Source organism: Carassius auratus, chromosome 4 (genome assembly GCF_003368295.1).
Source record: "Carassius auratus strain Wakin chromosome 4, ASM336829v1, whole genome shotgun sequence".
Lineage (NCBI taxonomy): Eukaryota > Metazoa > Chordata > Actinopteri > Cypriniformes > Cyprinidae > Carassius > Carassius auratus.
The window spans coordinates 21,260,938-21,273,605 of record NC_039246.1 but is presented as its reverse complement, the minus strand read 5'-3'; the positions used below and the strand labels follow the sequence as shown (position 1 = coordinate 21,273,605).

The 12,668-nt window shown below is 37.7% G+C and overlaps 1 protein-coding gene across 5 annotated transcripts in view; it reads right to left on the bottom strand.

Moving 5' to 3' along the window:
• The window catches only part of ints13 (integrator complex subunit 13), a 37,154-nt gene extending 26,342 nt beyond the window's left edge, over positions 1-10,812 (bottom strand). For 2 of the 5 annotated variants that reach the window (XR_003278525.1, XR_003278524.1), the window contains exons 1-15: positions 10,481-10,770; positions 10,078-10,323; positions 9,165-9,239; positions 8,843-9,045; positions 8,614-8,694; positions 8,432-8,522; positions 8,005-8,133; positions 6,111-6,195; positions 5,448-5,540; positions 5,263-5,352; positions 4,784-4,962; positions 4,253-4,417; positions 3,215-3,369; positions 2,873-3,103; positions 2,607-2,746 (exon numbers count right to left, since the gene is read on the bottom strand). Coding sequence is in view for 3 of the 5 variants with exons in the window: in XM_026232135.1 (XP_026087920.1) it covers positions 1,892-1,928; positions 2,007-2,142; positions 2,607-2,746; positions 2,873-3,103; positions 3,215-3,369; positions 4,253-4,417; positions 4,784-4,962; positions 5,263-5,352; positions 5,448-5,540; positions 6,111-6,195; positions 8,005-8,133; positions 8,432-8,522; positions 8,614-8,694; positions 8,843-9,045; positions 9,165-9,239; positions 10,078-10,296 (2,109 nt within the window). In the remaining 2 variants the exon portion in view is untranslated. Of the gene's footprint in view, positions 1-1,674; positions 1,929-2,006; positions 2,143-2,606; positions 2,747-2,872; positions 3,104-3,214; positions 3,370-4,252; positions 4,418-4,783; positions 4,963-5,262; positions 5,353-5,447; positions 5,541-6,110; positions 6,196-8,004; positions 8,134-8,431; positions 8,523-8,613; positions 8,695-8,842; positions 9,046-9,164; positions 9,240-10,077; positions 10,324-10,480 lie in introns of those variants that run through there. The other 3 variants (XM_026232135.1, XM_026232117.1, XM_026232125.1) reach the window with 3 other exon arrangements.
• Positions 10,813-12,668: the final 1,856 nt, after the last annotated feature.

Below are 12,668 nucleotides of genomic sequence, written 5' to 3'. Positions count from 1 at the left end.
CGTGGTTGTTGGGTGTTGGCTGAAAGTGCAGAGTCGTGTGCGCTGGTTGAAGTTGAACAGACGTTACAAAACTTAACTCAGAACACGAAACTCTCAAACGGAAAAGAAAAGAAATAAAGTTTGACGAGACTAGGTTGTGTTCCTTCTCATCGTGGCTAAGTAGCAGCAGGCAGGCACGCTGGAACCGCGCTCAAAGAACAATGATGACTAACCGCATGGCTAGATGCTACAAGCTAAAGCTAGGTAGCAAAGCTACAAGCTAAAAGCTAAGAGCAGGCATGACTGATAGCACGAGTAAGGCTGGAACTAAAAGCCGACATGGCTAATAGCAGCAGCTAGGGACTAAAAGCAAAGATTTTACGATGTCCAAAGTATTTAAAGTTCCTTGTTGGCCACACCTCAAATGTTGTCTTGACCAATCAGATATGGTCTTGGCTCGGGGGTATCATAAATCATTTGTTTATCTTACCAAGCATGTGGTTCCTGCCTCGCAGGGTCTAATTTTGGACATGATTCCTATAACACGATTATGATAAATTTTACAAATAAATGATTGTCAGGACAATATCAAGCAAGAAAATTCGATTATATCAATACTAGACATGACTATGTATCCTATAGTTATCAAAAGACATACACAACAAGTGATTATACATGATAGTCAAATGTGTGGGTTACACATAAATGAATATGGAGTTAAGCAATGGAATGATTCATTTATAAGTCTTTTTGAGTTCATTCTGGTCCATTGATATGTACAAAAAGCAGTTTCTTTGCCATTCTCTGGCAAAGGGATGTTCTGTGAAGACAGAGGTTTAAAGCCCTTCCCCCTTAGGAATTTCAGTCTGGTTCTGCTAGGTGGGGGGGGGGTGGGGGGTACTCTCATGGGTTTTCATGTGATGTCCAGCGTTGCATTTCAATTATGAACAACAAATTTGACAATCTCTTCTTCGAACTGAAATTGTAAATAATTGCTCTAGTGGTGTTCATTTTGAAAGCTGTTGTGTGAACAAGTTGGTTGGTAATCTGCTTGGTTCTTGTGGCACTAGAACTGATTTATGACTTCCTGAGGAATTCAGCTCATGTTTCAATGCACACAGCTCTGATAGACTCTTTAATTTGTCTGGTTCGACTCATTTCTGCTACATAGGACAGCCTATTGTAGCACTCGGACCAAGGGATAGAAGTGGATGAACATTTTATGATCTTATGCTTTTGTGACTGCTATCAGAACATGAACAAAAAAATATATAATTTAATGCCTTAAGTCTTGCGTGAGCCTGTCCTAAACGTCTAGATGTCTATGGCCCTGTCCCCAATGGTACCCATTGGTAGATTTTGTGACAATGCTACATTTACTGCTGGGTAGAATGAAGTGATGAAGTGCACATTGAGGGCACACATCAGATTGCTGTTGGGCACCTTTCTAAATCTAAAAAGACAAATGTTGACTTAACAGACACATGCTCATGGGGGCCATTGGGAGTCCACAAGAGCACATTAAATGAGCCATTTGGTATACACACATATATACACACACACTTACCATCTCGAGATTTCCAGAGGTAAGTGGTGATGCTTTCTGAAAGTCTAAGTGGTATACAGGGAAGTACATAAAATATGATTAAGAAAGTAAGTTAATCAAAAATCAAAGATCATTTACGTCACACAGTCAACAGAGTTTACAATTTCTTTATTCTGTTTCAGAATATTACACTCTTTGTACAAACTAAAGCATTTAAAAGCATGTCCTTATAAAACGTCCTTTCTTGGTCTGGTACAAAACCAGCATCCTGGCAAAAACAACATTTGATATCATAACAAAGGTCACATCACATCCTCTCAACAAATCAATGATCCTGCAGAGATGAGAAGAGGCGTGTTCCACACATCATCTGGTGGCTTTTCCATTCTCATGAACATCCATCCTAATAAATAAAGCAGAGTGAGTAAACAACAACAAAGACAGATGTGTTCACAACATACTAACAGTGAGGTCAACGCACCCATTTTCTTCTTTCAGATGTTGGTAAAGTTCAGCCTTGTTATTGACTGAACTTAATCTTCCTGCAAACTCCTGATGCTTCCTGGAGTTGGCTTGAGTGATTCTATTAGTCCAAAGGGTGAGGAGAGACACAGGACCTGCAAAAGAAGAGACCATATTTAACATCCGTTTCTATTTGTCATAGATCTGATTGGCTGCTGTACCTAATAATGTCACATTCTGACTTGCCTGTTCATTCACTTGGGATGATGACCTTTCTGACTTGACTTGTAGCAGCTAGTCCTGACCATAAAATGATGCCGTGCTGTTCAAGTAACTTGACTGTTCTGACGTAGCTGACGCTTCTTTTACTAGCTTTCTCGTTAAAAGGTGTGAGTGCTAAAAACATCCTGAATGCCCACACATAGGTATTTCACACAAAGCATTTATCACCAATGTAAATTGGACCCGGAGCAGCTAGTGCATTCAGGTGTGTGTATTCTTTTAGTTGAACATGTTGGTGATCTCTGTATCTTGTAAAGCTAGGTTTAGGCTTTTTAGATCAGGAGCATTCATACATCTCAACAGAGGATTGATTTTACAATAAAACACAAATGTGAACCTTTCGATTTCTCTGGAGGCTGTTGCTCTTCTGTAGCTAAGCGAGGTTTCTTGTTCAGGGGCTCCGGAGAATCTGGTGAATCTTTGATGATCTCACATTCACTCGGTTCGTCCTTCTCTCGTTCCATTACTCCTTTCAGCCTGGAGGAGGAAAAAGGACACATACATTAGAAACACACAGATCAGGAAAGCCATAGTCATTAATCTGCAGGCTGCAGCTTGATGGATGTAAATGGGAATGTCAGCATCTAGTTCACTAACACCAACCTCTCGGAGTCTGTGGTCCAGCCCTTTTCCTCTGTGTCCTTGCCATTTTTCTCAGTTTTGTCCTCTTTGTCCTCTCTCTTTCTTCCTCTTTTTTTCCTTTCCTCCTCCTCGGGTGGTTTGCTCCGGCAAGCACCGATACAGTCAAGCACTCGCTGGTGCCGCTCACTGGTTCCCACGTGCGCCTTTACCAACGTCTCCAACTCATTCCACATGATGCGATACTGCTCGTCACTAATTACATAAAAACATACATAGCAAACATGTATTGGCAAACTAATGATATCTCCATTTCTGTTAACATGCTGCAAGCAGCTGACTTTGTAGGCAGTACAATATTCTCACCGTTTGGGTCCTTTTCCTCTGGAGCCTACAGTTGAGATGGGCAGAGGGTCACTCTTCCTCTCCATATCAACAAGATTATAGACAGTTTTCTGACAGGTCAGCACATCTTCATCTGTTAGAGTGTCCTTCACTATGAGGTTAGCTAATGGTACCACCTGAAATATAAACACAAAAATGACCCTGATTTCAGTTTATCTTGATTTCGTTTAAAGGGATAACTAGTTCACTCCAAAAATTAAAATTCTGTCATCAATTACTCATTAAATAGTCTTAGTCTGTTTTCTTTGCACTCAAGTATTCTCGTAGCTTCATAATATTACAGTTGAACCACTGATGTCACACAGACTATGCAGGGTCAGAAAGCTCTCGGATTTCATCAAAAATATGTAAAAACTGTGTTCCGAAGACGAGCAAAGGTCTTACGGGTTTGGAACGACATGAGGGTAATTAATGACACCATTTTTTATTTTTGGGTGAACTATTCCTTTAGGCTTTTATAAGTTAGATCATTAAAACTAATATTAAACATAAAAATTATAAATATGACTAATATAATTACCGTATTTTTCGGACTATAAGTCGCACCTGAGTATAAGTCGCACCAGTCCAAAAATACATCATGACGAGGAAAAAAACATATATAAGTCGCACCGGACTATAAGTCGCATTTATTTAGAACCAAGAGAAAACATTACCGTCTACAGCCGCGAGAGGGCGCTCTATGTTTTCAGTGTAGACTACAGGAGCACTGAGCAGCACTGAGCAGCACTGAGCAGCACTGAGCGCCCTCTAGCGGCTGTAGACGGTACTGTTTTCTCTTGGTTCATTTCTCTTGGTTCATGTCAAATTAATTTTGATAAATAAGTCGCACCTGACTATAAGTCGCAGGACCAGCCAAACTATGAAAAAAAGTGTGACTTAATAGTCCGGAAAAAACTGTAATATACTAGAATATAGTAAGTCATCTTGTATCCTCCTCAAAAGTTTGTGGAGGGCCCATAGCGATCAAGAACCATAGATAAAGATTGTGTCCCTCACCGCCTGCATGTTGAAGATGGTGGTCTGGGAGATGATCATCGGCCAGTATCGTGTGTATCGCTCGAGTTGAGATTTGGCTCTCTCGATTGGAGTTCTGCCTGCTGCATCTATCATGGAGTCTGGGAATGGAGTCAGACGATTCTCACGCATAAACTCACCGAAGTCCTGCAGACAAACATTAAGAAGAGTTTCTCTGCACCCATGCACAGGAAATATAATTGTATCCCTATACAAAGCTGCTGCAATTTTTGTAATTACAAGGTGCCAATTTTTTACCGGTGCACCAACGTCTTTAAATTGGTTAGCAACACGCATTGCTGCAAATTGAATCCATTTGTGGATCTGCATTACAGTGAACCGTGAAATGCTTCACCACTACTATTGTACCTCTATAACCATGTTTAATCGTTTTAGCATCTGCCATTTTGCTTGTTAGTTTATAAAGCAAGTTGCAATTACATGTTTGTAGGTTAGAACGTCGTAATTATGGGAATGACGGGGATGTAGACAGACAGCACTTGTTGAGCTTACAGTGATGCGGTAATCCGTCACTCGTCCACCGCAGCCCTCGCTGATGGAGGGTGGATCCTCCAGTGTGGAGCGTGTGCTGTTCAGAACATGCAGAAAGATTTCTCCTCCATGGCTGCTCAACATGTGACTGATGACCTTTGACCCTGACTTGCGAGGCTGCTCTAGCAGCACAGAGCGACCTGAGAAGACACCAGACAAAAGATACAAAACTGCATGCACTTCTACTTATATATCAATATTATATATATATATATATATATATATATATATATATATATATATATATATATATATATATATATGATAGGTAAAAATTGATAGCCTGAATGAACTGTAAGTCGCCTTGGATAAAAGCGTCTGCTAAATGCATAAATGTAATTAAATTTTAATTTATATCACTGAGCCTCTCTGTCTCCGTTATCAAAAGAGAAACATAAGAAAAAAAATGAATGGTGGGACAAAGGACTGTGAACACACACCATTCAACAGGAAATTGGTAAGGCAGGAAGATGGCCTGCTGTTAACGTCTACTGGAGAAATGCGATAGGCCCCTGTGCAGTAATGCAGTTCTGTAAAATGAAATCAAGAAAAAAAAATCATAAATGTTATATGAAAAAAAAAAAAAAAAGAAGAAGAAGAAAACTTCTCCCAGAGTTCCACTCACCTACACTGTTGGTGCGTGGAGTGCACCATTTGAGTGTGACAGTTTCCTTCAGCCCACTGTCTCTGCTGGTGCTGCCGGCCATGTGCAAATCACCTACACACCAAACATGACAGAAACATGAATAACATTCCTCTAAACTCCTCATTTTACATTCCACAAAACAGTGTTGGATTTATGTTGCACTATCCTGTTATTTAAATCTATTAAGTTCAAAGGGGGTTATATAGGCAATTATGTTCTTTTACATTTTTAGACAGATATATGCAAAAAATACTGATTAAACCTATTTTCTTGCATTACACTAATTTTGCTGTAATGTAATTATAATCTTTATTTAAAAAATCTCAGTTTCTAATTATTAAAACGTGTTTATGTAGTAAAAACATGGTAATAATATGATAATATGCAATGTGAAAATGTTTGCATATTCACTCATTGTTGAGAAGTTATTCATCAGATACAATGTTTGTTGTTAAAAAAAAAACATTCATTTATGATTTGAAGTCAAAACTGATGCGGAATGCAAAAAAAAAAAAAAAAAAAAAATCCAATTGTAATGCACTGTAAGGGTTAAGAACAGTTGCTGTGGTCTAATGTCCAAATGCTTTAAGCAGAGATATGAAGGCTGTGTTGAATTATTGATGCAAGGGAATGAACACTCACCACTCTTAATAAATTCCATATGAGCATCTCGATGGTGAAGAAGCTCAACGTCGTAATTTGCTGAAGTGTTAGCATGCTGTTCCTCCTTCACATGTACACACACACACACACACACACACACACACACACACACATCAGCAGCTGGGCCTCTACACAACTAAAACGTCACAATCTACTGCTGCTTTCATGTTTGAAGAGCACAGATTATAACATAACTGCGCCCTCACAGATCTGAGGTCCATGAAGGCCTCCGAGTCTCATATGCAGTGGAGATCAGAGACTGTAAGCTACAAAATGAGCTTACGAACATTAAGAACAGGAGAAAACAGGAGAAGGACTGAGGGAAAACAGAGAAGGGTGGACTCCATGGAACAGGACGTTTCATCCCTGGGGCCACTGGTCTCAAACACACATCCTAAAACTACTGTGTGTTTCTGCAGCTTTTAAAAACACAAGCGACCCATACAAGAAAACACACTTTACATCCGGCCACACCCAGCCAGGGCAAGATACACCACCCAGGAAAAAGAGAGAGAGAGTGAGAGAGAGCAAAAGCAAGAGAGAAAAGGGTACTAGAGGGATGGTTCTCCATCCAGCTGGTTGCTAATCCTCGGAGAGGATGGATGTGCAGAAAGAAAAATTTTAAATTATATTGAAGTCAACATGAAATGGCATTTGAAACCCATTTAACTTCCTTAATGTGACAATTTTTAGAGTGAAAATGATTATTAATAATAATAAAAAAGGTGTGGGACCTGGTTTTATGTGTTATGAATTCATTAGATGATAAAAAAGTGTGGATTTAATAAAATCACAGTGATCCAAATTAATCAGTTCTTTTTTTTCTGTCAAAAACTCCTATGAACCAGTTGAAATAGTTTGTAAATAACTTACAGAATAAAAAAAATATTTAAAAATTATATTAAATGTACCTGAGATTTCTGTTCAATTCTAAAAACTCGAGGCTGAGAACAATAAATGCAAAAAAAAAAAACATAATACAGTCGAGGCCGAAAATATTGGTCCCCTTGGTAAATATGATCAAAAAAGACTGAAAATTCATCTGCTTTGTTAATCCTTTTGATCAATGCAGATGCATTTTCACAGCCTTTTTTGATCATATTTACCCGGGAGGCCAATATTTGGCCTCGACTGTATATGTGTGTGTGTACTGTGTATATTTATCATGTCTATATAAACGTATACACATAATTGTATACGTTTAGTGCAACCTTAAAATCTACTGTTATTTTACACTAACCAACAATAAATTACTATACCTATTACTGGAAAATTTTTTAGAAAGTCTGCAATACCTACAACAGTAGCGAAAAGTGATAAATTGAAAAGGAAAATCTTTGTAAGATGGTGTAACATATTTTGGCTTAAAATATTTTCTGTAATAATGTGCATAAAGCAAGGAATGTGCACTGAGAAAGTACATAGGGTCAATTTAGATTTTATGTTGACTTCTATTTTACATTAAATAAATTAAACAATAATATATAATGAAATAAAAAAAACTACTCTCCTTAATTTATATTATATCGGACTGTAAACATTACAACAGCCTTATAAAAGATACAGTCAGACAAACGTAATAAGATGTGCTTAGGATGTAATCCAGCCTAATTAAAGGAAAGCTCTTTAAAGCTGCCATTGATGATCAGAGATTAGCAAGAGCTGGATGAGAGGGCGGGGTTTTGATCTGGAAAAGTAATAGTAGCTCTTGTAAAGTACTGACCTGCTCACAGATATTTAATGTAGGCTAGCAAAACAAACAATAAACCATGAAAACAGCAGCTTTGTAAAGCAACCGATACAGTGCAAACAAGTGATGAAGAGAGGAAGAAAGAGACAGGCAGAGAGGAAGGTGTTTGCCAGTAAGTCTGACCTTCATGGGGATGTTTGTGATGGTGGTGGAGGCCAAATCAAAGTGCTGCTGAACCAGCACATTCAGTTTAGTGGCTAGATACCGTCCAGCTCGCACACTGTGAACCTCGCTGCTCAACACCGACGAGAGCTGCACACACACAAGTAAGATTGTCAATTTATTTAAACACAGAACATGAAAGAAATATCACAATGGCAAGTGAAACAAGACATTTACTGCTGCTTTCATGCTTTAAAGTAGTGTTAGGAATCAAACACTGGTCTGATTTTGAATGGTATGATTCATTTTAGAGCTGATTGGTTTGAGTTAAAGAAAGAAAAAAAAAGCTCATTAAAGCTCTGATTTTTTTATTTTTATTATTATTCTTACGGAAATGCCAATGAAAATTCATTTTCATTTATTGCAGAAATGAAGAAAAAGATGCTACCTCTTTCTTTTGCCGATCTGAGACCAGAGTCTCTTCACCTTGAGGATAGATGTGGACCAGCACAAGCTCACACTGCTGAATTGGCATCAGTCTGCACGGTAAAAACACGTAGCAGTAAGAATATAACAGTAGCATGTTAATGACAAGAGAATAAAAAGGACTCCAGAGCCATCAAAACTGACCTGTCAGATCCTGCTGCCCGTTTGTTTTGCTCCTGAATGGTTTCCAGCACACAGTCCTCCAGCATTCTGACATGAGTGTCACTAAAAGAAGAAAAAAAAGAGACAGAAATTTTGGGTACACTGGGTGGGAAAAAAGAAAACAGTAAATTTGGAAAAATGATAACTTATCAAAATATGTTAGGCTGCATTTACGTAACGACAAATGTCTAATATCTAATTTAGTTCTCACCTTTTAGCATTGGTGAGACAAATGATGCGCCCCCTGTTGGCCACTCTGTCAGCTGTGTCCATCAGAGTGGTACGAGACTCATGCTGATATTCTGTGATCTTGCACAGTGACTCCACAGCTGCCACCAGCCCGTGCAGGACGCTGCAGCATTCAGGATCCTGACGAGGGTTTGGAGGCCCAACAGCTGCCAGAGCTGACATCAGCTAACAAACGCCACAGACATACACTTAACACTAGCCCAACGCAATGCTTAGATTACTCTGGTACAAAAAGGCTGCGCAAATAATATGGATGTGCAGAGTGACAGATGTGATGATTTTACCTCATGTGTGTTCTGTTCCTCCTGCTTCCAGCTGTTCAAGATGTGAACCTCAGAATCGCTCACGATGTAGTTCACCTGAGAGTGAATAGTTTACCCCCCAAAATGTTATTCTGTCATTATTTTCATTCCCATATTTCATTCTTTAATTTCAAATGCTGTGGGGGTTTTTTTTTTTTGCATGGAACATTAATAAAGGAACATTTTCACACAACTCTTTTGAGTCTTTTCCCCTAGAAAACAGCTCATAGTTGAGCTGGGGGTTTGACCAATATTGATTCTTAAATCCCAAGATCAGTCTTTTAGTCTATGCTGTTTTCTGCAGGTGTACATAAAACAGTGGCAAACTAAATTTCACAAAAAATTATTCATTGCAAGCCTCCTATACTAAAACCGCAATAAGCTTTGTTGCTTTTGATACGAAACAAAGTCTCAGCTTTTAAATTCTGTTAAAGCAGCATGGAGCGAACATAAACAGATCATCCTTTCCTTTTTTAGTACTAGTTACAGGAAGAAATTAGCATAAATATATGTCTGAAAGTCTTTTGAAAGAAACAGTACAACTTGAAATGACAGAAATGTATCATATCTCATGTGATCGATCAGTGGTCAGATGTAAATAGAACATTATATTTGTACATTGTATACATTATAACTCTTGAGACTAGCACTGTGCTAAAAATAGACTCAATATTCCATTCTATTTCTACTTAACTTATTAGTGATCATGTTTGATTTAACATGACTGTTTGTGTTTATATTAATTGTGTACATATGACACTTGTTAATTTTAATAATTAAAAATGTAATAGTTGAGATGGTTTCCTTCAGAAAATTTGACATATATAGAAAAATTCGTGAAATCTGTCAGTACTAGTTAATAGATTATTAAGACCTCCAGTTTCCATCCACTCACCAGTTTCCAGGTGGGGTACACGTCGAACAGGATGCGGCAGTACTCCATGGAGCACTCGATGGCACACGTCCAGAGAGATTTGGACACTGGAGCCAGAGGAATCACCCCCTGCGAGCGACTTTTGGTCAGCATGTCACACTCAATCAGCTGCCGGCAGGAGTCTGCCATGTACGGGCAGTGGTCGACCACAAAGGCCGTCTTGTGTGAAACTGAGAACATCCTCACCCTGGTCCTGCAGCACAGAGACTGTGGAGAATAAAACAGACTCTTTAAATATATGACAGGAGCAGCCAACCCTGCTCTGGAGAAGGCTGTCAACATTTCTTTCAGGAAAGAAAATGTATTTAGTGTAACAAATAAAGACTAATAAAGAGTTGACAAAGGTTATTTCAAGTACTCATACTTCTTTGGACAATATCCGTTGTTGTTATTTTGTCACCTGTGTGTCAAATAAATGCAGCTAGCTTTAGCTTGCTAGCATCGCCATCGCCAGCTATGGTTAATGCGCACTCGCATTGACCACTCGCATTAGGAAATGTTGGTATATAATTTAACAGGAAGACAATACACTCAAAAACAAATAACTAAATATTGAAACTAAACGGAACCAGGCGGATTAGCTAACAGCCTGACAGGAGCAAAACAGAAACGCTAGGGACATAAAACGCCGTTACTCACATCCGTCCGTCAGTGAAATCCCGCCCTGTGAACTCAGATAAAACGGTCCTGGTGTAAAATAACATCCTGGGGACACGACTGACAGATTAATTTCAGCCTAAGTAGTAAAAATAAAAAGTAGTAAAAATAAAAGTATTTTAAATATTATAGACTGTTAAAATATTGTACTAATAAATAAACAATATGTAGATATATCTCAAATAAAATCACCACTTACAATATTACTAAAGTAGTATTTCCCTTTGTGATTTGAATCAGAGACAATTTATATTTTCATTTCTAAAAGGAATTAGTTTGAACTAACAACACATATGATCCTGCGCGTCTCTCTACAAAAAAGCTGTGTTAAGCTACTGAGTTTAGCTACAAATATTTAAGTAAAGACAGTCACCGACTTCAAGGAAAATGCTAATGATAATCTCTTATTTTTCTGATTGTTCCTCTTCCCTTGCCATTATTGTTAAAGATTGCACGTCTTTTACTGAATCATCAGTGGTTTTCCAAAAACTAATTTATTCTCCTTTAGGTTTGGATTTTTCTTCTTTGCTGATTGGAGTTGCTGTTGTGGCTTTGGTGGTCGTGTTGTCAAATGTATCTGTGTACTGTAGGTGCCCAAAACACATGATGTATTTAGAAGTATTTAGAATGATGCAATGTAAAATACCAGCATCAAGACATTCAAACTGCAAATCTGTGCAAAAGTGCTATCGTTTATTACAGCCTTCACACAAAGTCAATACCTATAAAAACCAAAAACATATTTTAGTCTTATACAGCGGTCCCAATAAGCACTTGTATGAATATTCTTGTATTGATATGTCAAAACAAGGCACATTCATTTTTATATATATAATAGGAAAAGGTTGTTGCAAAAATGACTCTACTTAAATAATCTTTTTTAGTATTTTCTATTTTAGTATGTTAAGTCACCATTATGATGATGATGATGATGATGATGATGATGACGAGTGTTTTTGTTTTCAGGCTCAGAATGCACATATGCTTCTTCAGCTCTCTGCTCCAGTCTCTGAATATGAGATTTTAAACATTAAGAGAGATGACACACAATAAACAACTAATATATATCTAATCTTTTAGGATTCTTTTCAGGAAAAAAATACACATTTCCAATATGAAAGACATAGTTTCACATGGATCTCATGTTGGATACATAAAAACTTGAAGAACAAAAATTACTGGCAGCTAAATATGAATGTGAGTGTGCAGATTTGCAGATTTGATTAGACTAAAATCTATTTAGTTGTTTGAATAAAACAGTTATGTTAACATTCACTGAGTTTGCCATTGGCTGGTTTTAGAAACCAGTAAAAGTAATAATAATATTTACATTTACATTTAGTCATTTTGCAGACACTTTTATCCAAAGCGACTTACAAAAGAGGACAATGGAAGCAATCAAAAACAACAAAAGAGCAATGATATATAAGTGCTATAACAAGTCTCAGTTAGGTTAAACACAGTACACATAGCAAGGGCTTTTAAATAATATAATAAATAAAAAGAAAACGGATAGAACAGAAAAAGAAAGAGCAAGCTAGTGTTGAGTTTTTTTTTTTTTTTTACAATTGTATAAAAAAATGAAAAGAACATAGAATACAAAAAGATTAGAAAGGTAGTTAGATTTTTTAAAAAGAATAGAATAGTGTAGAATAATGAGTGCTAAAGTTAGAGGGTCAAATAAAGATGGAAGAGATGGGTTTTAAGCAGATTCTTGAAGATGGCTGCTCGGATTGAGTTTGGCAGGACATTCCACCAGGAGGGAACATGTAATTTAAAAGTCCGTAAAAGTGACTTTGTGCTTCTTTGGGATGGCACAATCAAGCAATGTTCACTTGCAGAACGCAAGTTTCTAGAGGGCACATAAGTCTGAAGTAATAAATTTGGGTGCAGAG